Source organism: Coenobita brevimanus, chromosome 71, assembly GCF_032717465.1.
Source record: "Coenobita brevimanus isolate Jiangsu-jjx chromosome 71, ASM3271746v2, whole genome shotgun sequence".
Lineage (NCBI taxonomy): Eukaryota > Metazoa > Arthropoda > Malacostraca > Decapoda > Coenobitidae > Coenobita > Coenobita brevimanus.
In genome coordinates, this window is record NC_137024.1 from 29,839,422 (window position 1) to 29,866,808 (window position 27,387).

The 27,387-nt window shown below is 42.2% G+C and overlaps 1 protein-coding gene across 1 annotated transcript in view; it reads left to right on the top strand.

The window, feature by feature from the left end:
* Window positions 1–372: 372 nt before the first annotated feature.
* Window positions 373–27,387, top strand: part of AMPdeam (AMP deaminase) — a 317,845-nt gene continuing 290,830 nt past the window's right edge. Inside the window, exons 1-2 of the mRNA XM_080277977.1 lie at window positions 373–422; window positions 713–995. Coding sequence (XP_080134103.1) covers window positions 788–995 — 208 coding nt within the window. The 5' untranslated portion in view covers window positions 373–422; window positions 713–787. The remainder of the gene's footprint in view (window positions 423–712; window positions 996–27,387) is intronic.

The window sequence follows — 27,387 nt, forward strand, 5'->3', positions numbered from 1 at the left end:
TTTCTCGCACTCAGGCAGTCTCCTCTGTAGGCTACCTAACGCCAATTATATTAATCTTAGGGAAACCCCATGCTGCAGAAAGGTGTCAGGAATGGAGCTAAAGGGGAGGGGAACACCAAGAGGGAGGGGGTATACAAGGTAGGAGGAAAAGAGACAGTGCCAAGTGGGTGCCTGCGATAGGGTACAGGAGGAGGGAGTGCCAAGGGAGAGACGTTGGTGGAAGGGTATGGGGTGCCAAAAATGCTGGGAGAGGGAAGGGGGGGGGGAGTGAGGGAGATAAGAGGCAATGTGGTAGTGAGGGCAGTGCATGATACCCTCAGCTTCCCTCTGTGCTCGCTCAATCGTGTTCACAGCGTCTGACGGCAAACAAGTCGGCGATACGCATTACCATAATACAGGATCCGCAGTCGATATTGACGAAAGTGCGAAGGCGAATTCATATGCATAATTGACATGTTATTATTACTCTAAAGTGAAAGTTGTCTGAAGTGGTGTTTTAGTGGTTGACCTATATTGTTAACTGTATTTTATCTTTTTTTTTTTTTTTCGCTTGTCCCAGAACTGAAACCAACTCATTTACAAATTATATTCCGATACAAAAAGTGGAATCGTCCGGTAACGTTAGTGAACCAGATTCTATTGGATATACGCGAGTTTTACATGTTGCAATTTTTTTTTTTTTTTTAAGTACAAGGATATACACAAATTTCAGAAAGCAGTGAATGCAAAATATTGATTACATCAAAAAGTAAGTGCGAAACTCTGAGCTGAATAAAGCTGTTAACATATGAGTGTCCCTTCAGATCCTTTCTCCCAGGCCCCTAAAAGACAAAAGACAGTGTCCTGGGGCGGTAGGTGTGAAAGTGATTCGTGCGTCTGGCAGCCACACGAACAGAACGTAACAGGAAACATGACGTTCCGCGGAGCGGCCAGCATGGTGCGTGACCCTGGGGATGAGGAGGATGGCACTCTGTATGCCATGTATCCTCGTAGAGGTACATGTTTTGCCGTCTTATCTATCCTTCTAAATTCTGACCTTGTTTTTTTTACCTTCACTGTAATGCCATAGTGATATCATGCATGGGAGTTTACCTGTTATCTTGTAAGAGGGTATGTTGCATGTCATCATTCCATGTGCAGTCATGGGTGGTATATTGGCTCGGTTTCTAGCGTATACCAGACATTGCTAACCCAATAACATGAGCAAATGCTGCAGACACTGAAACGTATATTGCAGCTTGTCATCGACTAATTATTGGCTAACCCAATAACGAGCGAATTCTGCAGACTTTGAAACGTATATTGCAGCTTGTCATCGACTAATTATTGGCTTCCATATTATACCTTTGCTCATCTTCCAACACATTACTGTTAACCACACAGTAAACGTATTGCAGATGAAAGCTACACCCTTTGGTATGTGAGGTGCCCGGTTGCTAATTGCTAGATCAGACTTGCGACAGTAACACCAGTAAATTATTGAGAGTCAATATGCCAGTAGATATGTAAGTTTTATGTGGCTTTATCACTAGGATCACACTGCAGTGTTTTGCTATTTAATTATTTCTTCCTAGCTTGGAAAAAGGCTGATAAGATTCCGTACTTAGCTTTAACTTCCATCTTTTTCCATTGTTAGGACAGAAAACGTGGAAACTGTTTAATCTTTGCAGAATTGATGAAATAATAGGTAAACGTACTCTTTAAACAGAAGTACCTTACCATATCAGTACTTCATCTTCTTCGTGATAGTCTAATATATTTTCTGATTTTGTCAGGGGTGGTAAACGTTTCTTGTTAAATCTGTTTCCCCGTTGTTTTAATTTTCCTCAGCATCAGCTCTTGTGCGGTCGGTCAGTGTAATGGCATAAGTGACTCTCCTAACCTGGGTAACAGTTTAGCTAACCAAGTATAATTTTTTTTTTAATAACAACAGAAAAAGGAAAAACAAATTAAAAAGAAATACAGTACCCTCACAAGTTTCGCGATATATACTCTCGCGAAATTTTGTTTCGTGATGGCAAAGGAATGTTTTTTTTTCTAGGAGTCCCCCGATTTTTCTATGATTTTCGCGAGCCCCTGCATCTCCTCTGTCACTTGTTTTGAGCCACCGCCGCCATGTTTATGACGCCATATCGTGCAACACTTTGTGATGTTGTGATCTCACACTCACAGAACTATCTCTTATTGCTGAACAGCAGCCTGAACTGACGATTGATGAGATGTTGGAAACAGACAAACAAGTCAACAACAACGAAGTTCAGGAAGAAACCTTACCTGTCCCACCAGATGAGCCAACATCTTGCCAAATCACAGACTTGCTGGCAAACACTGCTCATTTGAAAGAGCAAATTGAGGAATGTAATGGGAGGCCAGAGATCAGGGACACCTTCCTTCCAATGGTGGATAGACTTCTGGCTAATTACAAGGACCTTTTCAACGCCAGAGTTCATGCACGTCATCAGACTCAGATAACATCGTTCCTGTCCTCTCATATTCAACAAGCCCAGGCTTTGGAGAACATACAGCCTGGGGAGGACGACGCTGCTGTGGACGAGGACATTGATGACATTGGGGAGCTTGATGCTCCCATTGGATCAGGGCTTTGATGTTGAAGCATCGGGAAGTGTTGGTGTGGGGGACTCAACAGTGGTGGCGGGGAGCAGTGAGGGGGCAGGTGGTAATTAACCTCCGCTCTGAGCATCAGAACTCATCTTCAAGTCCCATCAATCAGTTTAACCTAAGTGTCAGCATTTGTAAATTCTCTGTTCAGTAATATATTATGTCATATTAACTTTACCGGTATGTAATTTATAGTAGTGGTATTGTGTAGGTGGTGGCAGCCATCCTCCACTCACTTGATGTAGTGCTGCCTACTTCTTCCTTAGCCTTTATCATTCTTTTTCTCTGCCTGCCCTCCTCTCTTCCTATTTCTCCCATCTTTCCTGTCACTTCTTATTGCTTTTCTTTCCTTTACAGGTGGCTTTACATTGAGTGACAAGCCAAATGGTTTCTTGTAAGTCAAGAAACCATTTACAACGCTGGGTGGTAACCATATAACCAAACCATACGTGCTCCCTACGTGTCAACAAGTGGGTTAGTTTCCCTCCCCTTAAAACTAATAACTCAAAGTTAAATGGCCACCCCGTACGGGATTATGGCGTCTGGCAATAGATAGATAGATAGATAGTATTGTGTCAGCAGAGGGTTAGTGCCCTTTCCTGTGAAACAACTCAAAGTCGAACGGTCACCCATCACGAGATTATGGCATCTGGCTATAGATAGATTATTGCCAGGTACCGTAATCCCGTAAGGGGTGGCCACAAACAAATCACTTCCCTGTTGCCTTTGCCCCTCCCATTTCACTGCCCTCCCCCCAGCTCACAACTCCTTTCATATACTGTACCTCTCCACTCCATCCCTCCATCTCATCCTCAGCCTCCTCTTCCCTCTCCCTCCCTCCACTTTACTCACATACACTCTCCTCATTAGTCTTTCACCCTCCAGCCTCTCCACTTTTGCATCCTTTCCTGATATTTAATACAAAGAACTGTATAGTATAACTTTTCTATACTGTTAGCATTTGGAACTGTACGTACAATATAATGTACGTGGCTTAAGCAGACTATTCCATGCATGATGACAGGTGCAGTGATATAATGTGATGCTGGTAACCTTTACAATATGATATGCTTAACTTGATGTCAGATGAGACATTTGTTATCCCTTAAATATTTAGTTAAATGGAAAATATTGATAACATCATAGTCTTGTAGCCAACCAGAAAGCACAGATGATAACCAGCCACCAATCAGAGCTTTTAGTCGACAGTGATGTTGAGTTGGTAGACCACAGTCTGATTCTCCGGCAACCCAGCCATTGCCCACTCATTCTCTCCACTGGACGCCATATAGTGAGGATGTAGCTATCTGCGCTTTGTGCATTTGTGACCCATGCGGTGGCTAGTCCCCAGTGCTGTGACTTAGCCTGTGGCTCCCCCCCCACCTCCTGTGCCTTGCCCATTGCTGCAGTGCTGTGACTTCCCTTGTGGCCCATCACTGCTCCATGCCCTAGTGCTCTGACTGCTGAACCCTAGTTCTGCTTGATGGCTGAGTTTGTGGCTTTTGTGGTGGTGCCAACCCTAGTTGAGTATGATTATGATTACTCAGCTATATGCACTGTATCAATACTGTATTATATTTTAATCTTATTCACATGGGTAATATTGTAGGAAAGTTTTTAGGATAGAGGGTCAAGATGCATAGCTTAGGGTGGTAACATATCATCCGGCTCAACGCCAAATGGATATCCGAATGGGGATAACTAAGCAGCATCCAGCATTTTTGCAATATTCAGCTGGCGGTTTGGTTGAATTACATTACATAATTGAGAGATTGCTGTTCAAGTCCTCAGCTTTGATGAAACAGGCCTGATTTGGAAATGGATTTCCTGAAAAATCCCTTTCTTCATGGAAAGATGATGTTCACTTAGCATTAAGGCAGCCAAAGCCACCTCATCCACCTTGATTCAGATGCAGAGGGGGGACATTATGCTAAAACCTCTGCTTGTCTACCAATGGGAGAACATTCAGGCACTGGCAAGGTACATTATAGAGAACCTGGGGATTGTCTGGAAAAGTAATACTGTACCTGGGCTTGGCTGAGCTCTGCAGTCTGTTCATTCTACATGAGTTGGTACCTGTCACCCCACCTGTATGACTGTGCCAGGCAGAATAATCAGGCAAACCACTTTCTCCTCTTCATGGACAATGCCTTGAGCCATCCTGATGGCATGGAAGACTGGGTGGACAACATCAAGGTGGTGTGCCTGCCCCCCAACACATCATTGCTCCAGCTCATGGACCAGGGGATGATTGCCACCTTCATGGCCCACCACCTCCGCTGCTCCATGGAACAAATGGTAAAGGTGAGTGACTCCGGGGAGACTGGTGCAGTGCACCTCTTTCGGAAAAAGTATAACATCAAGAATGCCATCAATAACATCACGACAGTGTGGAAAGAGGATTAGGCAAGCATGCTCAATACTGTTTAGAGGAATGTATGGCCAGAGTGCATCCACTTCTTCATAGGGTTCCTGGCAGTGGAATCATGAAATCCTTAACCACTCCCACAAGGCAGGGTTTCACGAGATCAATGAGGCTTATGTCCAAGAGGTCCTGGAGAACCACACTGAACAACTATCGATAGAGGAGCCCATTTAGCCTAGGGAACAGACGGTGGAGGCACAGGATAAAGCATTTCATGTCCTAGACATTAGGAAACTAAAGGATTTTGGCCAACACTGACAATGCCATTGCCTACCTCTAGAACAAGAACTTGAACTCACTGAGGAGTGATGCAGCAGCATACAGCAAAGAGTAACACTTGAAGCTGTAGCCTACATTGAGATCCTGGCAACCAAGAAAAAGACAACATGTCATACCACCATCACCTTTTTACCCCTTGAGACAAGCACCAGCACCGAGGTGAAGCCAAGGCAATGGGGTATAAACACTGCATCCTGTCTCATATGCCTTCATCTTGTCTGCCCCATTTTCATTACTGCCTGGCTCATCTCTTTATGCTCTCCCATTGTCAAACTGCTTTGCTCTCCCTTTGGCTCACCACTTTGCTGTATTGCTCATCACCTCCTCCTGACAACCTGGAATGAATACCCAGGCCATCTAGCTGTCCCCAAGCCTCAGGGAGTGGGTAATGACTTGGATTGGCCTACGACATACTTCGGGTGGGTGTCAGAATTTTTGTTTTTGAGATTTTAAGTTATGTGACATATGACTCCCAACATATCCCCACATTGAACCCATGTTAAATTAGATCAGTTTATGATTTATTGGTATGCTGTCGATTCTTGATGTGACCCAGTCATATACCAAGTCATGACTGTATAAAAAACTTTATTAATATTGTGTGTGGGGGGGGGAGTCTGGTGGGTTTGTGGATGGAACATTAAGGTGAGCCAGTTTTATGGCTTTGTAACAGCTGTACTGCAGTACATAATTTTTTTGTAAAAATTACAATGTTGGAGCATTTTACTTGGTGGTAGATGGCAGCACATTACACCAAACACTTCCTGTTCAAAATTCAACCAAAATGTCATCGTTTAACCAAGTCTCTGAGTCCCCAGGGGGGAGGGGGGACCATAAATACCCCCACCATCTGTCCCTCTCCCAGTGATGACCCAATGAGATGCCTGGAACCACTGTCTGACTCATTTCTTCATTTCTGCAACATTTGTTGCCCTTCCTGTAACTTTGTCTTTAGAGCACTACCTCTGCTCCTCTGAACCTCACCTTCTCTTCCTAACTGAGACTCAGCTCTCCGAGGCAACTGATAGCAAACCCTTCTCTGTATCCTCCTACTCTTTCTATGCTCATTTCAAAGCCAAAGGTGGCTGTTGCTTATATGTATGCAACGACTTATCTTTCTCTCATGTTCCAGAACTGGATTCTTCTGAATTCCCTACTGTCTGACTTCGGCAATCCTGTTGTTCTCTGACTAAATACGTCTGAGCTGTTTACTTATCCCCAAATTCTACTGACTGTGAAAAATTCTTTGACTATCTTACTTCTACAATGGAACACATCCTATCCATTTCTCCTTTCTCTGAAATCTCCATTTTAGGAGACTTCAATGTTCACCACCACTTTTGGCTCTCCTCTTCTTTCACTGATCCACCTGATGAGCTAGCCAACATCTTTTCTATCGTTAATGACCTAGAGCAGCTTGTGCAGCACCTACCTGTATCCTTGACTGCCATGGAGAGAGTTCCAACATACAGTACGTGACCCATTCCTTACAACTAATCCTTCTGCTAATGCTGTAAATCTTTTCTCTCTGTTGGGCTCCTCTGATCACAACCTGATCACCTGAATTTGTCCTATTGCTCCAGTACAGCCAGTGGACCCTCCAAAGAAATGTTGGTTGTGGCTTTTTGGAGCTGCTGATTGGGAGCCCTCAGGCAGTATTCGTTTGATTTTTCCTGGAATAATTACTGCTTCTATGGCAGGGAACCATCAGAGTGTACCATGTGCATTATGGAGGTTATTCTCTCGGGCATGGAAGTGTACATTCCTTTCTCATATCCTTTGACAAATGCAAAATAATCTTGCTTTAATCATGCTTGTTCTAATGCTGTCCACAACAAGGGGAAGGCCTACAAAAGGTACCAGAGCCAGCCCACCCCTGAATCTCATCTTGTATGTGGTTCTGCCCGGAATCATGCTAAGACTGTCCTTCGCTCTGCTAAAAATATTTTCATTTGTACTTAATGCTCTGAACTCTCCAACTTGAATTCTTCCTGCTCCTTCTGGCGCCTTGCTAAAAACCCTTCTAACAACATTACCTCATCATCTTTCCCTCCTCTTTTCTACCCTGATGGCTCTGTAGCTATTTTTCTTCTACTGATAAAACAGATCTCTTTGCTCAGACTTTCTCCTCCAGTTCCACCTTAGACAGTTCCAGTGCTGTCCTTCCATCTATTCCCCTCTCATACTTCCTCATGGCTGACATTAAAATTTCTTCAGTTGATGTGTTTTATGCTGTCACTGGCCTCAGTACTAACAAGGCATATGGGCCTGATGGGATCTATTCTGTTGTCCCCAAGAACTGTGTTTCTGTGCCTACACTCTACCTAGGTAAACTCTTTTGTCTGTCAACTTGTACCTTTCCTTCTTGCTGGAAGTTTGCTATCATTAAGTGTGTCCCAAAGAAGGGTGACCATTACCAGCCCTCTGACTATCACCCATTTGCTTTCACATCCTGTATTTCAAAAGTTTTTGAGTCTATTCTCAACAAAAATTTTTTAAAGCATCTTTCCTATCACAACCTTCTTTGTGATCGTCAGTATGGGTTCCGTCAGGGATGCTCCACTGGTAATCTTCTCACCTACCTCTCAGACTTCTGGTCAACCTCCTGTCGGGGCTTTGGCGAAAGCTTTGCCATTGCACTTGATATCTCAAAGGCTTTCAGTAGAGTCTGGCTTAAATCTTTAATTTCCAAACTACTCTCATACAGTGTTTATCCTTCTATCTGTGCCTTCATCTCTAACTTCCTTTCTGGTGGTTCTATAACTGCTGTTGTAGAGGGCCACTGTTCTTCTCGTAGAGGTGTCAGTAGTGGTATTCCTCAGGGCTCTGTCCTATCACCAACTTTCTTCCTTTTACACATCAGTGACCTAAGCTGTACATCTAACCCTGTCCACCCATACGCTGATGACTCCACCCTTCACCATTCCATTTGCTTCCTGCAGCATCCATCTCAGCAGTTGCTTCAACAAACAAGAGATGAAGCTATGGCACACCTAATGTCTGACTTGGCTCATATTTCAGATTGAGGTAAAAATAACCTTGTTGTTTTTAATGCTTCAAAAACTCAGTTCTGACATCTATCAACTCGACAAAATCTTCCACAGGATTACCCTCAAATTTTTAACAGTATCCACCTCTATCCTGAATCATACTTGGGGTTTCATTCTCAGGATTTTTGTTGAAAAGAACATATTACCTCTTTTGTAAAATCTTCCTCCAAGAGACTGGGTGTGCTAAGCTGACCTTGTACCTTCATTACCCCTGCACAGTTGTTGACTTTACACTCGGGTTTTATTCACCCCTGTGTAGACTACAATTCTCGTGTGGGAAGGCTCCCCACACACAGCTCTTCTCAACACGGTGGAGTCAAAGGCTTTTCGTCTCATTAACCCTCCTCCCCCTATTGGCTCCCTTCAGCTTATGTCTCGTCATCGTACTGTTGTATCTTTACCTCTTTTCTATCACTATCTCAATGGTCACTGCTCCTCTGAACTGTCTGCTTGCATCCCTTCACCACTATGGCAGGTGTGTTGCACCTGTCTAGCAACAAACTCTTATCATTTTCTGTCCAACTTTCTAATGCAAGAGTTAACTGCTACTCCCAGTCCATCAGGTATGGAACAGGTCAACTCTGGAACTGTCTCCCTGTGTCTGTTTTTCTCACTGCCAGCAATCTCCAGTCTCAAATGCAGTGTGTCCAGGCATCTCAAGTGAATGGATCTTGAATTTTGTTGTCTGTTATCTTGTTTTTGTTTTTTCTTGGAGGGATCAGTTTGGAGGTCCCAGACCTTTGGTTCCTTCTTCCTTGCATTAAAAAAAAAAAAAAAAAAAAAATCATCCATATACTTCATGTAGTGCTGCCTACTTCTCTGTACGCTTTATCATTCTTTTTCTGTGTCTGCCCTTATCTCTTCCTATTTGTGGGGGCGCTCATCATCCACCCACTTAGTGAAGCAGTACTCTATTTGAGTGGCAAGCTAAATTATTTCCTGTAAACCAGGAAATCCCGTACAGTGCTGTTTGATAACCTTATAACCAACCAGCACATGTTCCGTAAGTGCCCCTCCCCAGAAAACAACTAACTAAAAATATGAACAAGAAGCCTTGGACTAGGACTGACCAACAGGTACAACTAAGAGCCAAACAAAGGACATGGTATGGATTGCGACATGGAATGTAAGGGGTTTAAATGATGAGGTGAAAGAGAGAGAGATTGTCCAGATGCTTGAGGATGCAAAAGTGGATGTATGTGGAATACCTGAAACAAATTGGATAGGTGAGACTGTGAGAGAATGTGAGTATGGATGGGGTGTATGCATTGGAGTAGGTGAGAATGAGAGGGCAAAAGAAGGAGTTTGTATTGTGTGTATGAGGTGGAAGGAGAATATTAGAGAGTATGGATCCGTCGGCTCAAGGATTGTGTGGGTAAGATTGAAAGTTGGACCACAAATGTGGGCAATTGTGTGTGTATGCGCCAATGCAAGATTGTGCAAGTCGAGTGAAAAATAGCTCAGGACAAATGTGGAAGCGTGCATGGAAAGGAATGAGAGAGTGTTTTTGATTGGAGATATGAATGGAAAAGTAGAGAATGTGAAGATGGATGGAGTAGTTGGTGAGTGGGGTGTGCATGCATAAATGGATGAGAATGGCAGTGCTCTAGTGGCCGCTTATGCAAGTAGGGGGTTGGTGATAGCCAGTACCCTCTTTAGACAGAAAATGATCCACAGGCGAGTGATGAGAAGGGAGGATGGTGAACTGAATGAATGGAAGGCAGTGATTGATCGTGTGTGTGTGTGTGTGTGTGTGTGTGTGTGTGTGTGTGTGGATGATAGAATGAGAAGATATGTAATGGATGCAAGAGCATACAGAGGTTGGGGGAGTGGACTTTCTGACCACCACATGGTGGTGGTGAAAGTCAAGGTTCAAATGGAATGGAGGAGGAGGAAAAGTGAAGGACAGAGGAAGTAGTCCATACATGGAGAGTAGAAAGCTTGCAATAGAATGGAAATAAGGCAGAATATAAGAGAGAAGTGGAGGAGCGATTGGGTAAATATTTTGGAACAGATGGGGGACGTGGAAGGTATGTGCAAGATATTCATGGAAGAAATCTGTGCAGCATGTGAGGTGCTGTGTGGGGTAAAAGAGACGAAAGGGAGTGCAAGGAACAGCATGGTGGAATGAACAGGTGAGACAAGCTGTGGCACAAACGAAGAAGGTATATAGTAAGTGGATGAGAAACAGGGGCATGGAGGAAGTTGAGAGACAGAAGAGAGTTATATGTAGAGAGGAAGAGAGAGGTGAAAAGATTAGTAAGAGAGAGTAAGAAGAGAGTGGATGAGGAATTTGGAAGGAATTTGAGTGTAAGAAAATGTTCTGAAAGAGGTAAAGAGAGTTAGACTGGGTGATAAAGAAGTAGGTCAGGGAGTGAAAAATAAAAATCATGTATTGCTAGTGAAGAAGGGGAAAAAAGTGAGCAGATGGTGAAAACACTTTAAGGAATTGTTGAACATAGAGAATGAAAGTAATATGAGTATAAGTGGCTGGGGAATGACTGGTAGGAGGAGGGAGGTGAGAAGAGAGGAAGGAATTAGTAGGATAGAAGAAGTGGAATCTATGAAGTAAATGGGAAAGTCCTAGGAATTGATGGAGTGTGTGGTGAAATGCTGAAGCATGGGGGAGAGATAGTTGTAGAATGGATATGGAAGATGTGCAGATTGTCCTGGGAGGAAGGTAGAGTCCCAGAGGATTGGAATTCAGGTATAATTATTCCCCTGCACAAAGGAAATGGGGAAATAGAATTCTGTGGCAGTTATAGGGGCATTTGTCGTCTTAGTGTAATAGGAAACGTATATGGTAGGATACTCATTGACTGAGGGAAATAACAGAGGAGTTAGTTGAGAAGAACAGGGAGGTTTTAGGAGGGGAAGAGATTTTGTAGATCAGATATTCGTTCTTAGGTTTTTAGCGAAAAAATTTCTAGTGAAGGGAAAGAAGTTGTATGCAGCCATCATGGATTTGGGGAAAACATATGACAGGGTGGATAGATAAGGAATGTGGAAAATATTAAGGATTTGTGGAATGAATGGAAAGTTGTCGAATGCCATGAAGAGTGTATGAGTGCACTAAGGCTGCAGTGTGTGTGGATGGTAAACTGAATGAATTTTTCCATCTGCATGTTGGATTGACACACGAATGTGTCATGTCCCCGTGGTTGTTCAGTCGACATATGGATGGGGTTATAAAAGAGATACAAGGTAGGGCAGTGGATGTTGAAGCAACCCTCATGAGAGACAGCAGTGGTTGGAAACCCCCTGTACTGTTGTTTGCAGGTGATTGTATTGCTAAGTGAGATGAAGGGGAACTGCAAGGCTTGGTGAATGAGTTTGGGAGTGTAAGAAACGGAATCTAAAGGCGAATGTAGAGAAGAATAAAGTTATGGTCTTTGAGAGAAGTGAAGTCACTGAATGTATAGTGAGGCTGGATGAGGAGGAAATGAAAAATGTGAGGACATTTAAGTACTTGGATAGTATGATGAGTAAGGATGGAAGTTTAAAGGTGAAGAGCTTGAAAGGGTACAACAAGGAAGAAAGGTTGCTGGTTCTTTAAAGCAGTGAGAAGGAAGAGGGAAGTGAGCATGGAAGTAAAAAAGTCACTGCATGACAGTATTGTGATACCAACTCGAACGTATGGAAGTGAAGCATGGACCTTGTTGGAAGGACACAAGTCAAGAGTGAGAGCAGTGGAAATGAGTTACCATATTTGAGAGGAGCATGTGGAGTTGGATGGAGACAGACTGACAAATGAAGAAGTGAAGGAGCACTGTGGTGTGGATGTGGATGTGATAGAAAGCATTAGGAGAAAAACATTTAGGTGGTTTGGCCATGTGAAGAGAATGGAGAGCGAGAGACTAACGAGGAGAGTGTATGTGAGTGAGGTGGAGGGGGGTTGGAGGCAGGGGGGAGCCCAAGGATGAGATGGAGGGATGGGGTGGAGATGCTATGTGATTGAGGGGGGATGTGAGCTGGAAGCAAGGCAGTGAAGTGGCATTCGACAGGACAACATGGAGGTGATTTGTTTGTGGCCACCCCTCATGGGATTGAGGCATCTGGCAATAGATAGGTAGATAGATAGATTTCCATTTCTGGTGGCTTTACATTGAATGACAAGCCTTATGGTTTCCTGTAAGCCAGGAAACCATTTACAGTGCTGGGTGGTAACCATGTAACCAATCCATACGTGCTCCCTATTTGTCAGCAAGTGGGTTGGTTGAGGGTTAGTGGCCCTCCTCGTGAAAGAACTAACTTAAAGACAAACAACCACCCCTTATGGGATTATGGCATCTGGCAATAGATAGATATACCGGTATTGACAGATTTTAACTGTCCATGTAATATTGCTGTACACTTTGTTGGATCACCATTAATAACTTTTACATTAGAGTGCTACATCATGATTTAAATCATGTTGTATAATCTTAATTTCAAATTGCAGCTCCTTTCCCTTGTCAGCAGGTTATTCCAATAGGTTTAATTTTGTCTGATAATTCATATCCCTGACCTACATGACTGTAATTAAAATCATACTCAAAGCCTAATTTATCCTCCTGAAACAGATATACAGTTATGAATTAAGATTGTTACTGTACAGGTACAACAACTTCCCAGCATCAGATGGTCCAGCACCTCTTTTAATCTGGAAAAAGTTATGAGAAAGCACCTGAAATTCCTATGCCTGCCAGACTTGTTTACTGGGCATCCAGAGATACAGTGGCATTTCTAGCATTCAGAAAGTTGGGGGCCACTTTAGGGCCAAGGTAAATGTTAGGGGACAAAGCCAAAATTGTGTGTAAGTAGCAGTTTTTCCTGTTATTACACCATGTTGATTTGCAGAACTGAAATGATGGTAGCAATTCGGCAATTTATACGGGTGCAGTATATTTAGTGCAGCTTATTCGGCAATTCACATGGATGCAATATATGTATTGCAGCTTAATCGTACGATTATCACGTTGGCTGTCAAATTCGTCCACAAAACAATCTAAATCAATTCCTTCAGTATGTGCATTTGCAGTCGATAGTACCGAGATGTTACTCAATCTGTCACCGGTCATAGAATTTCTGAGAAATTTTTTCACTAATTTCATTTTAGAAAAGCTTCTTTCACATGACGCACTGGTAACAGGAAGAGTTGCTGCTGTCAGCAGTAACTTATACAAACAGTCAAATGCAGCCTTAGAAAGGCAAATGAATGATAGGAATTGCACAATCGATGTAGGTTGTTTAGATTCTTTCATGAGTGATTTCTTCACCAGAGGTATCTCATAGTTTAGATCACTTTCATTGACTGAGTAGGCAATTGCAAATGCATTCAAGTCTCCTTCAGACAAGAATGTCTGTCCTTCGGGACAGAGAGCTGAAATACAAGACAATTGTACACGAATCTTTGGAAAAACGACTGTCTAATTCACGAATCAAATGGTCTAGCACTTCATAGATGTTGCTTCCCACATGACTTGAGTCAGAAGATCTTTGTCCGGTTGTGTCCAGCATGATGAATTTTCAAGCTGTCAAGGTTTTCTTGTCTGCTTTCGTGTCATTGGTAAAATGCTGCATTTCTTACGGAGTTCAGTAACCTTCTCAGAGTAATGCTTAATCAAGTTAGAATTTTATATATGAGCTAGATCTTAACAAAGCAATGAAATGAACTTTTGCTGCTTTTCCTAAGTCTGCTTGTTTGTCCTGTAGCTGCTGTGATACTTTATTAATTTTTCCAAGAATTTCCAAGAAAAACTGCAATAAGTAAACAATCCTGCATCTGTCTGCCCAAGCAAACCTTGAGCGGATACGGCTCGAGCTCCAGTGTCATCTGCAGAGGTCTCTTTCAAGAGTCTTGTCATGCTTTCCGGATGTAGCAGAGCATTTTCACATGAGGTGGCCCAACGCCACCACCGTGTGTCACTGAGATGTTGCAGTTCTCATATTTGTTCTTCAGGAAACGTTTCTCACTATATAGAAAGGGATTTCTCATGAACTACAGAGTTACTAGCAAAATATAGAGTTCTTTAAGCATGCAGAGGTGTTTGGTATGTAGGAGGACTACTGGGCCTTGAGAGCAGGCTCTGAAGCCTGTGCCCAGAGTAAAAAAAAAAAAAAAAAAAAAAAAAAAAAATCATCTGCTTGATACACATACTTTGCAACATTGATCAGAACCAAATTGAGCCTGTGTCCATAGCAGTGTACATAATGGGCAAAGGGAGCTTTGTCACGAATGCATTTCTGAACACCACTGATTCCTCCACTCATGACTGATGCTCCATCAAATCCTAATCCAACAAATGAAGGTTTTTACTCCAAACCCAGTATTTTCCAAGTTTTTCAAAATTATGTCTGTGATAGATCATCCAAAAAAGCCATGTGAGGAAAGAAATAAAGCACTCCTGAGTACAGTGTGATTCTTCGTCATGAAATCTGGCATCTAGTGCTGATTTCTCTGATATACTAATATCTTTGGCTTCATCAGCTTGAACAGAAAAGTAAAGACAAAGACATGGTTTCACACTTTCTGCAATTTTTTCTCTCATCATAGATGCGACTGTCAATCATCTCATTCTGTGTTGCAGAACTAGTGTACTTCTCATTCATTGGACCACTTTTGACATGATCAGCTATAACAGGATCATGATTGGCGGTGAATCTAAGGAACCTATGGACATTTCCTGGATTCAGTTCATCATCACCTTCTCTGTGTCCTTTCTGGGCAGTGTCTTGCATTACTGTCAACAGGATTATTTCACCAACAGTCTTTATGTAATGACAGTTTTCATGAACTCGCTTCTGGTAGGCCTCACCTATACCCTGAGCAGTGGATGTCTTCTCAGCTTTATTGCATTGGTAGTCAGCCCATGCAGTACAGAATGATTTGTGGCATTGTGAGTTCAGATGCATTTCAATGGCACCATCTTTTCCATGTGCTTTTTTTCCATCATTGAAAGCTACTCTTTACGTATGCGTCATCTGCGTTGCCATAAGCTGGTGGTGCAAAGTGCATGCACGCAAAACAGAACATTGTATCACATCCTTGAGAATATTCAGCCCATTCATATTTGTCAAACCAAGCACCCATGAATGACCGAGCATGGAACTTTCCTTCACTGTGCTTAGGATACTCTTCTAGATGTGGTTGAACTGGATTACCAGCAGCAGATTCTGAGATGTCAATTGGTGCAGTATCTTCCCCCTTCTTTTTCTGTTTCCAAGGTGGATGTACACTTACAGTAACAGTTGCAGTAGTTTCAGCATCAGAATCCCCCTTTGACTTCTTTGCAGTTGGTTCTTCAAGGTCCTTTTTCTGTTGCACTGCATTTTTTATTTAAAAAAACTGATTGTAGTACAATTCAGTTGTTCTCTGTAACAAGATAAAGCTTAAATTAAAATCATATTCAAGATATACGAGTAGGCTTGCAAAAAGCACGTGAAAATCATTGCCAAGTGTATAGAAACTCAACTGAACATAGCCTAAATCTGATACACAATTAGATAGCAAATATTCATTGTCAAAACAAATCACAAAACTCTCACAGAAATAGCACATAAAATGCAGAATGGTCAGTGATGTTGCCATACTCCCAGATTGCACTCTGTGCCTTTTGCCAGATGCTTTTTTTTTTTTTTTTTTTTTTTTTTTTTTTTTTTTTTGAACCTGACTAAACCTGAACTTCAAAGGCTGAGTCAGATAACAAAATATGATAACTCTATAACCCCACATAGAATCACAAAGATATCCTGTATCATGTCCATGGAGAAAATATGATCACACTCAACTATCCAAAATTAACTCAAACTTTCCTGCTATTCATTCCATTTGAACTTCAATACATGTAAAAAAAAAAAATGGGATTGTGGGACAAGAGTATGTTCTGAGGCATTCGTGAGTGGAAAAAATAATATTTATAATTGAAATTCTATATTCATTTTTCTGAGCCATTTACAGTGAGTCTTCAGTGTACGAAAGGGATAGGGACCAAAAAAACTTACGTAATCCAAAATTTCGTATATCGGAACGATTTTCCTCATTGAAATATTACATAGAAATGGGGGGATGCGTCCCAGGACCCCCCCCCAGACCTCCCACCTAAACTTTAGCCCTCCTATTTTGAAGTAAGTAATACCTGTAGAAGTAAGTAATACCTGTAGATGTAGAGAACGAGGTGGCCATTTTCTTGTACATCTCCTTTTTCTTAGTCATAGCCCCAGTGGTGGAAACTGCAAGGCCTAAAGGACTCCCAATCTCCGAGACTCCGTGCCCCTCCTCGTGTCGTCTTATAATTTCCAATTTCCTCTCCAGAGTTAGAGTATGGTGCTGCTGCTTCATTGCAGTGGGCTTCTTCGATGCTGGAGATCATGCAGGGCGCTTGGGAGGCATGTCTAAACAGTACGAAAAGGTGTAGAGCTGCGAAAATATCCACGTACAACAAACTGCGAGGAGGGATGTGGACTCGGTTCCAGGACAATTCGCCGTGAAGCCAATTCGCCATCAAAACATGGACGAGTCCCCTTTAGGACAATTCTCACCCAATACGATTCCCGTCATTCTATAAATATACTTAATATCAATTGATTAATACTATAATAACTAATTCCATGGGGAAGTATCAAGGTCTGTGTTCATTCAACAGCATAGGCTTTGGATATTATTTATAATTTGCACTTGTAGTCAGTAATTAACTTGCTTCTGCCTTGCTGTAGTCGACTTTGAATTATAATCTGGCGTCTCCCATAGCTGTCTTCAGTAATTTTTATTGTAATTTTTGGATGCAGTTGGTTGAGATTGATTGATTAGCTGAGAATGTAGACGTAATATGAAGATTATTTGTATAATTTTAGAGTATGTTCATCATTCACTTGAGGTTTTTAGGCATTTATATAAATGCCAATGTCTCATATGCAGCCTTATGTTAAACGATGAAGTGAAACATCGTACGTCACCTGATTCACGTTTCAATATACTGTATTTATATTTTTTTTCATTAATACCAACTATTTGATGCCATATTTTACATTTATTATAAAAAGAATAAACCACCATCACCTTTATAACTCATATAAATCAAAAACTAATATACTTGGTAAATAAACTGATATGTAAATAGATGACGGGGAATTGACCTGACGGTGAATTGTCCCAAAACCGTGGACTCAGCTGAGAAGCACGCGAAAAACTGTTTATCAGAGAGGGGCTAGTTCATTTCCTCGCCGCAAGCGAGTGCCCATTTTGAATTTTTCGTATTTCCTTTTGTATTGCTTTTCGTATCATTGAGACAGATACTTTCACATTGTGGAATTTGTCCTAAATTCATCACTTTCATAACATTGAAAATTTGTACTTTGGGTTTTCATTTATCAAGGACTCACTGTATAAATATATAAAATATTATACTAGAACTGTGGAAGTATCTTATCAGTCTAATATAAGCAGTACTGAGTCAGTTGCATTTACATATACAATAAATATGTTTCGAAGAAAACCTTAAGTATTAATGGACCAAGGGGTAACTATTCAAATTCAGAATTTGGATATGTGAACAAAAAGTGGGGGGGCCAACCCAGGGGCCAGCCTAAAATTGGGGGGGGAGGGGGCATGGCCCCCCTTGACCCCTCCATAGTAACACCACTGCAGAAATAGTGTTGAGTGTCGAGCATGATCACTTGGAATGCTTACACTGCATGTCTTTGTAGTGATCCCTATATTAGCTCAGATTCTTCTCCATGTTTAACACTAGCTATGGCTTCTAAGAAAGATGCAGGTGTTGGTGGTAGTGTGAAGCATAAACACCAGTCTGTTCCAAAGCACTCAGACCTCTTTGATCATCAAACTGTCACAGTGATGAAACCCCTCAGTAACCAAATAAAGTAATAAATGGGAATAAATGCTAATTGGTTCAGGGCCCAAAAGTTTACACTCACTTTTTTGCATAATGCCAGAATAATAACCCCTAAACAGACTAGAAGGACTGGACCAGCAATTATACTGATTTGACTACTCTCTGTCATGAAAGAGACTACCCTTTTCTCTCATATTTCTCCTAATTAACTTTGTAAGCAAGCATTGTAATCATTGCATTTTGTCTGTGAATACAGAGTTCCCACTGTTTACCATTCCTAACCATTAGTTTCTGTTCTCATATGACACTTCTCATCATTTTTTTTTTTTTTAAGTTAACCTTAAGTATTATATCATTCTTATCTTTTTTTTTCTTTTTCTACGTTTACCCATAAATACTGCACAGTCACTGCTCGCTTAACATGGGAATTTGGTACCCAGAAGCTCCCGCTTTATGAGATTTCCACGTTATATGGCCACATGTTTACTTGTTACAAATGGGTACAAAGGAAAGCAAACAACTACAGACCTTATGATCCTTTCAAGGCTGTTTGTTACAAAGAAGACTGTGAATATGAGACCAGTCTATACATGATGAAGGATAAGGATAGTAAAGCAAGAAGGCTCCCTGCACCTCCAAACCCTCCAGTTAAAACTGGCAAGAAAAAGTATGAAAAAAACACCATGATGGATAAACTGACATAGAAATTTCACAGGAAAGACTGAAAAGGAAAAGCTACATTCTATAATACTTTATCTATAAGTTACCAGTATGAATAACCTGAAAGAGAAAGTAGTAAAGTAAAATGAATAATCAGATAAATAAATACAGTCACTACTCATTTTATGTTGATTCGGTTTACAATAATTCTCTTCAGTGATAATAGAAAAGTTCCACCCCAAAATCCGATTTACAATAAATTTCCCGCTATAATGATTTTGCCATCGGAAAGCGCCAGGCACACCCAAGGTGACCGTAGCTTGTCTCAGGCAAGATGGCGGCCCTGGCGTGCAGCGCATTGTTATGGTTCAGGTCCCGCCACCCCTTCAAAGCCCTGTCTTTTCAACTTGTTCATGTGTGCCCCCCTGTTATCGTCACCTCTCAGCCAAACATCGTACAACAGTAGACATTGTGTAGCACCAGGCCAACTTTACGCAAGTGTGATTACTGTACTGTGTTGTGTTGTTGCAACGATTTACTGTACATAACTCTGCCTGTACTGGTGTGATAGTATTTCTTTTGATGAATTACGGTACAGTACTGTGGATTTGTGTGCCCAGTGGTAAGGTCAGTGCCAGTGTAGGCCCCAGTGCTATGGTTGGTGCAGGTATGGGCCCCGGTGCTAAGGTTGGTGCAGGTATGGGCCCCAGTGTTAAGGTTGGTGCAGGTATGGGCCGGATTCCCCTCCCCCTAAACTGTTCCTGTCTGACTCAGAGGCTGACCACTAGTGCCTGTAAGCATAGGCTGTCCCCTAGCCTCGGGGGGACGACTTGGACCAACACAGGAAGGAATGAAGGTGGGTTGTCATTTATGGTTCAGTCTTGGTTAGGTGACTTCAGGAAGTTGAGTTGACGTAACCTCCCTTTTATAATGTGTTTCAATCTCCCGATTTACAATAAAATCGGTATACGATAAGATATGACCTGACATAACCCCATCGTAAAACGAGTAGTGACTGTAACTAACGCACATGACACTATGTGTGGGTACGTTGAGTTAACGGGGCGTCTGCGGACACAGCATGGAAATTGCACAGTGCATAGTGTTGATGGTCAGGTGTGGTGTGGCAGCCTTGCCTGGCACTATTAAGGTAGGCAGCAGTCAATCAGGCCCCAGCTCTGTTCATTTCACTGAGACTAGGAACTTTCCCATGCGGGACAAGCACACAAGTAACCTGCTGAAGCAGTGACCCCTGGTACATTTAAAAAATCCCGATGGTGGCATTACTATATTTGCATTAAATTGATCCAGGCTCTAAAAAGAATAAAATAAAATAAAATGAAATAAAAAATTATTCATACACAAGTGTTTTATTCAGGAGTAAACATATTAAGCTGGGGGTTAGATAACAAATACTTATCCAGGTGACCTTTAAAGGTCAGTACTGTATTACAGTTTACTGCATTGGAGGGCAATTTATTCCATATATTTACAACTCTGTTAAAGAAGAAATGCTTAGCTTCATGTGACTGGAATCATTTGCCAATTATTTTATGCCCATTGCCTCTAGTATAATTCAAGTGATCAACTGTGAAGTAATTTTCGACAGCCATGTTATCATGTCCTTTGAATATTTTGAATACTTGAATTAAATCTCCTCATAACCTCCGTTTAGTTAGGGTAAAAAGATTCAGGGCTTCTAAACGTTCCTCCTACGGTTTATTTCTCAATCTAGGTATCATCTTTGTCGTCCTTTGCTGTACTCTTTCAAGCTTTTCCATATCCTTTTTATAATATGGTGACCAAAACTGAACGCAGTACTCCAAGTGCGGGTGTAGTAAGGGTTTCATGGTACCTAAGCCAGCCACAAGTTCACCTTCTGGGACAATTTTCAGTTTTTTTCCAAGGACATTTACCTGCCTAGTAAAGACTTCATTACATACAAACATTGGAAGATTCCTCACAGAAGAGGTTGTGGGCTTGCCGGGGGAGATGGGAGGGAAGTGGGGACAGGGGAGAAGAGGGGGAGATGGGGAGGATGTGTAATTCACCGGGTCGGTCAGGATCACTTGATGGTCGTGATGGTCAGCTTTTACCCTCGCGGAAGGGAGCTGAGAGCTCATATAGTCCGATCTAAGGGCAAGGCTGTGACCTTCACACATGCACACACCTGTCCCCTTGCTCTAGGAGGACAGTAACCACACACTTCGTCAGTGAAACTTTTCGCAACCTGAGCGAGGTGCGAACTCCCATCCACCAGTTGGCAAGCGGGAATGTTACCACTGCACCAGCGAGCGGTGTGTGTGAGTGTGTGTGTGTGTGTGTGTGTGTGTGTGTGTGTGTGTGTGTGTGTGTGTGTGTGTGTGTGTCTTAGAGAGGGAGAGAGAGAGAGAGGGAGTGAGTGAGAGAATGAGTGAGATGGAGTGGGGGGGTAGTAGGTCTTGTCTCCCTCCCTGTCCCTCCACCCTCCCCCACCCCTGCTTGTCTCCCTCCCCTTCCTCCCACCCTCCTTGTCTCCCTCCCCTTCCTCCCACCCTCCTTCACACCCACTTGTCTCCCTCCCTGCTCTGTTCCACCCACATTTGTCTCCCTCCCCTTCCCCTCGCCGTCTCCCATCCCTGCTTGTCTCCCTCCCTGTCCCTCTGCCCCCTGCTTAGATCACTGCCTGCATGCTGTCAGTTGCCCTGAACCGCACCTCCCACCACCTTACCTTCCTGCATGTGATGTGTGATGTCTCATTTTTTAGCTGATGCAATCCACGCTCTGTCCAAAATTTGCCACGTTGTGTGTTTACCAACCATAATTTTATGCCTTGTGCTGCGTTCGCTCTATCGTTGGCCGTGTAGTATGCCTTTGAAACATAAATTGGGGTGTCCTGCCACAGTATATCCATTGTCAGTGTGTAGTCAGGCACTATAAAAAATGGGCAGTTTCCTCCAACTGCGTTATACTTATTTTTTTCGTGTTGTGACATTTTTCTAACACAAATGGCACCTTCCATGCTATAACTTATTTCACACTATGTAATTGCGCGTTATGTGAGCCGTGACTATATTTCATTTTATTCTAAAATTACTACCATAGTCAAATGAGTGAGTGTGGAGAACTAAAGCATTATTACTTGTCGGGGTAGTTTGCGTGTGGAAACCATTCACCACATTGCATGCTGTTCCCATAGGAAGCAAGACCCAGTGACCTACCACTCTGGCATCCTGTATCTTCACGTATATTTTCACTCACCTGTCTGGTCACAGTGGTGTATTAACAGCTGTTTGAGGTGATTTAATGCAGTAAGACATTTTTCTTAAGCAAAAAAAAAATAAAAACAGTAAAGCAGGGGAAGGTAGAACTGTTGAAAAAACTGGACTGCAGTGTTCCCGTGCAAAGATATGTGACATGTATGGTATTGGTTCGTCAGCTGTTCTTAGTATAAAGAAGCAAAGGTAGAAGTACAGTACTTAAATATTATGCCGACTGATTTTAAGATGCAAGTAAACATAAGAAGAACTAAGAAGGACGATTAAAGTAATGAACATGATGGAATAGTTTTGATAGTGGTGGGTGAAGTGGACTTGTCAGGTAGCTTGATAGCAAAGCAGGCTCAGCTTGTTCCATAAAGGACTTAAATTAGAACATGAATGTGATTACACTGAAAGATAGTGGGTCAGGTATATTAGTGAATTATTAAATGTGACCTTCATTGGTCCCTGTCCAGCTACCACATGCGGCATATGTGGCCACAGTTAATCCGGCAAAACTGTTCAGCCGGGAAGGCTCTGGAACCAAGGGTGCCAGAAAATCGGTGTTGTACTTGTGTTTATGAAACTGTTACTGAAGATGCTGTAGTAAGTGACAAGTTTCCAAGAGGAGCACCAGTACTGTACTAGCTTGTGTTAGATGACAGTTGTGGGTTAGGCTTATAGTCTTTCTAAAATATCGAGATCATTTGGGCATTGTCCCTCACAGGAATTCACCCACCTGCGACGCTGCCGAATCTGTACCAACACACACCTCTCTGTCTCATATCAGCTATTTACTACTACTAAATGAAATTTATTTACAGTATGTATACATATATATATAGATAGATAAGATATACTGTATATATATATATATATATATATATATATATATATATATATATATATTCATTCATTCATTCATTGCCAGATGCCATGTATCCCAAATGGGGTGGCCAAGGGCTTAGAGTTAATTGTTTATACAGGGAGGGGGACTAATCCTCCACCAACCCCACTTGACACGTAGGGATGCCAACAGCATCTGGTGTTCCCAGGCGGTCACCCATCCAAGTACTAACCAGACCCAATGTTGCTTATTATATATACAATAATCCCTCTAATATCCAAACGCCCAATATCCGAACATCCCCACTAACCGGACATAATCGTCCCGGGATCCAATACTCCCAAAATAGGCCAAAACCGCAAAAAATTAGAAAAAAATCTGACTTTTTTCCCTCCCGTAATTTGAAATTGCCACGTGGCGCCTTTCAGCTGTTACACCATGGTCCCTTCACCCCTTCCTTCCTCCCCCTCCCCCCTCCCCTGTCAGGATTGCCATTTGGTATTTTTCATTACCAAGTGTGGGCCAATTTAGTAATGAAAAATTCGTTGGTAATAAATCAGAATAATGCATTACCAAATGGATTTTTCACAAGCATGAGGATACACAGGATGGAGATGGTGGATTGTTTGCTCTCTCTGATTAATCTGCTACCCTACATAGCGTGAAAATAATCAACATGGTGTTAATTATAAGGAGAGTGATTACATGTACAGGTATTTCCACTTGTATATATAATTAGTGAAGAATAAATGCTAGCTTTACGAATTTGGTAATGAAAAGTTAAATTTGGTAATGAAAGTTGAGGAGATTGGTAATGTGGCCGTTGCAATCTGGCAACTCTGTTACCCCGCCATCATCAACAGTCACAGCCAAACTCCGATTGAGAGCAGATGCTTATAGCAGTGCAAGCCACAGGTGCTTGTTTTTTGTGAATAAACAGCGAATAAACTGCAATACCTCGCCACTAGAACACACGGGAATTTACAGTGTTGTGCAGTGTTAAGAAATTAGAATTTAGAGTGCAGAGGATTAACTGTGGACTGGAAACTGGCGGTTCAAACCAGTCCTGGAGCCAGGGACTTGTAAGTACCCAGAATGTTTAATATTGTATAAACTCACCTCTAAAACCTCATTTTATGGTTCTTTTGCATTTATTTCAGTCATTTATGTCCCTTATTGGTGTGATTTGGGTCTTAAATAGGTGCAATGCATGTCCAGAGGGAGTTGTATAGGTGTTTTTCTGAGTTAGGGTCCATAAGTACAAGTTCAGAAGGCTGGGGCCCAATATCCGGACAGGATCACTATCCGGACATGCCTTTGGCTCTATTGTGTCAGATATTGGAGGGATTACTGTGTATATATATATATATATATATATATATATATATATATATAATTCTCTAATAAGGCTGTATGGTGTAAGAAATGTCTGTTGTTTTTAATAATAACAGTGACTTTTTATAAGTACCTCAACACTTGGCACCGTTTCTTTCCAATGCTGTCACGCTTGTAGGTGAGTCAGTGAGGGTGGGTCAGGTGTCAATCTGCAGGTCACTTCCTCTCTGACCACCATCAAAGATGGAAGCTCCTACCCCTTGTGCTCATACAGATGTTTTATAGAACCGTATAGACTTTTTATAGAAATAAATCTCCATAAAATGTTGATTTCATATGCAGAGAGACAGACAGACAGTCAGGAGGCTTTTCCTCAAATTCTAATAATTCATAAAACCATATGTACCTTTTATAGAATTAAATCTACATAAAATGTAGATTTTATATGCAGAGAGAGAGAGAGGTAGTGAGCAGGGAGTGAGGGCTGTCCCGTGAGTTTTGTCTCTAATCCGATAATTTGCCCAGTACAAAATTTGGCAGCGTCGCAAGTAGGGGAATTCCCATGAGGGACAATGCCCGAACGATCTCGATATTTTAGAAGGACTGTAGTGGATAATACTGTTTATAAATAGTACCATAGTAATGTGACTGTAGAGTAACTTTTGGTCATCATGATTGTCATCCTCATCATTGTTGTCTTCATAATCATTAACGTCGTCGTTGTCATCATCATCATCATCATCATTGTAATAACAATAATAATAATGATAATAATAATAATAATAATAATAATCCATCCATCCATCATCCAATCCTACATTGCCCCATGAGGAGCGTAGGAGCCTGGGGCTAGGCAGTTGGTCTCGACATTTAAGATGAGAGTGACCAGCCTCACTCATCCCTGAGTGGCATTACATGAGCAATCAACCCCAACCACCCCTTGGATATAAACCTTCACCGGTTCAATCCGACTGGAGCGCAATAATTACCCACTAAACCACCAGGTGCCAAAATTAGCTATATGGTTACCACCCAGCATAGTAAATGGTTTCCTGGTGCACAGGAAACCATTTGGCTTGTCACTCAGTGTAGTCACCCACAGGCAGAAGAAAAAAGAAAGAATGAAGGAAAGAAAGACAGAAGAGGGAGTGTAAAGTCACCCGTAGGCAGAAAGACAAGGAAAGAATGAAGGAAAGAACAGAAGAGGATGGAAGGAAAGAAGGATGGAAGAGAGGAAAGGGCAGACACCCGATAGCAGCACTACATCGAGTGAGTGGATGGTGAGCGCCCCCACCTACCACAGTAATAATAATAATAATACTCCCACTAGTGAATGGAAGGTAGTAGTGTCATCATTAGCTTGGTATGGCTTGTTTCGGAAGCATTTTCTTAATGGCATAAACGTGGTTTTGTACACCCATAAAAAGTACTGATTTATAGCATAAGTATAATACTGTATTCCTGAACTTTATATTTAGCTAATTGGTGTTCATTGTGGTAGTTGGGGGTGCTTACCATCCACTTATTTGATGTAGTGCTGCTGTCAGGTGTCTGCCCTTTCCTCTCCTCCATCCTTCTTTCCTTCCATCCTCTTCTGTCTTTCTTTCCTTCATGCTTTCCTCATCCTTATGCCTACGGGTGACTTTACGCTCCCTCTTCTGTCTTTCTTTTCTTCATTCTTTCCTCTTCCTTCTGCCTGTGGGTGACTTGACACTGAGTGACAAGCCAAATGGTTTCCTGTACACCAGGAAACCATTTATTATGCTGAGTGGTAACCATATAACCAAATTTTGGCACTTGGTGGTTTAGTGGGTAATTATGGCGCTCCAGTCGGATTGAACCGGTGAAGTTTATATCCAAGGGGTGGTTGGGGTTGTTTGCTCACGTAATGCCACTCACATGAGTGAGGCTGGTCATTCTCATCTTAAATGTCAGAACCAACTTGCCTAGCCCCGGGCTCCTACGCTCCTCCTTAAGGGGGCAACGTAGGATAAGATGATGGGTGGATGGATGAACTGGTGTTCATACTCTTATTAACAACCCATCCCTTGACCACAGCATTTCATTAGCCTTCCTAACCTTGTCAGTTGAGAGTGTTTTTACCTTCACCACATCTGTGATCCTTCTCTCACATTTCCGTGAATTTAACCTTCAAATGCTGTGACTCCCTGTAATCTTGTCAAATTGTTATACTATCCTTACAGATTCCTGTAATCCCTCCACTACACCCTCTTTCATTGCCAAAATTGTAAACTGTCACAGTATATAAATTTTATATCTCACAGACTAAAATTACTAATTCAGTAATAAATCAAGTAGGTATCAGTGCTGGATACATTAACAGCACAGGATCAACAAGGGATGTGCCACCAGTTACTGTGTCATCTGTCTATCTATCTATCTATAGCCCGATGCCCTAATCCCGCAAAGGGTGGCCACAGATAAAACGCCTCCACGTCGCTCTGTCACCCACCATTTGACTACCCTCCCCCCAACTCACTCCCCATCCCTCATATACCTCTAAACTCCATCCCTCCACCTCATCCTTGGTCTTCCCCTCCCTCTCCCTCCACCTCCCTCCACTTCCCTCCCTCCCTCCACCTCACCTACATACACCCTCTTAGTCAGTCTTTCATTCTCCATTCTCTCCACATGTCCAAACCACCTCAGTGTATTTCTCCTAATCTTCTCAACCACATCCATATCCCCAGAATGTTCTTTCACCTCTATATTTGTCAACCTGTCCCTCCACATCACTCCACATGCTCCTCTCAAGTGGCTCTTTTCCACTGCTCTCACTCTTGACTTGTTGCCCTCTTGCAAGGTTCATGCCTTGCTTCCATATGTTAGAGTAGGGATCACAATGCTATCATGCAGTGACTTCTTAACTTCCATACTCTCTTCCCTATTTCTTATCACTGCTTTCAGTGAACCAACAACCTTCCTTCCCTGCCGTACCCTTTCACGCACTTTATCCCCGAAGGTTCTGTCCTTACTCATCACACTACCCAAGTACTTGAATGCACTCACATTCTCCATATCCTCGCCATCCAACTTCACTGTGCATTCTGTGACTTCACTCCTCTCGAACACCATAACTTTA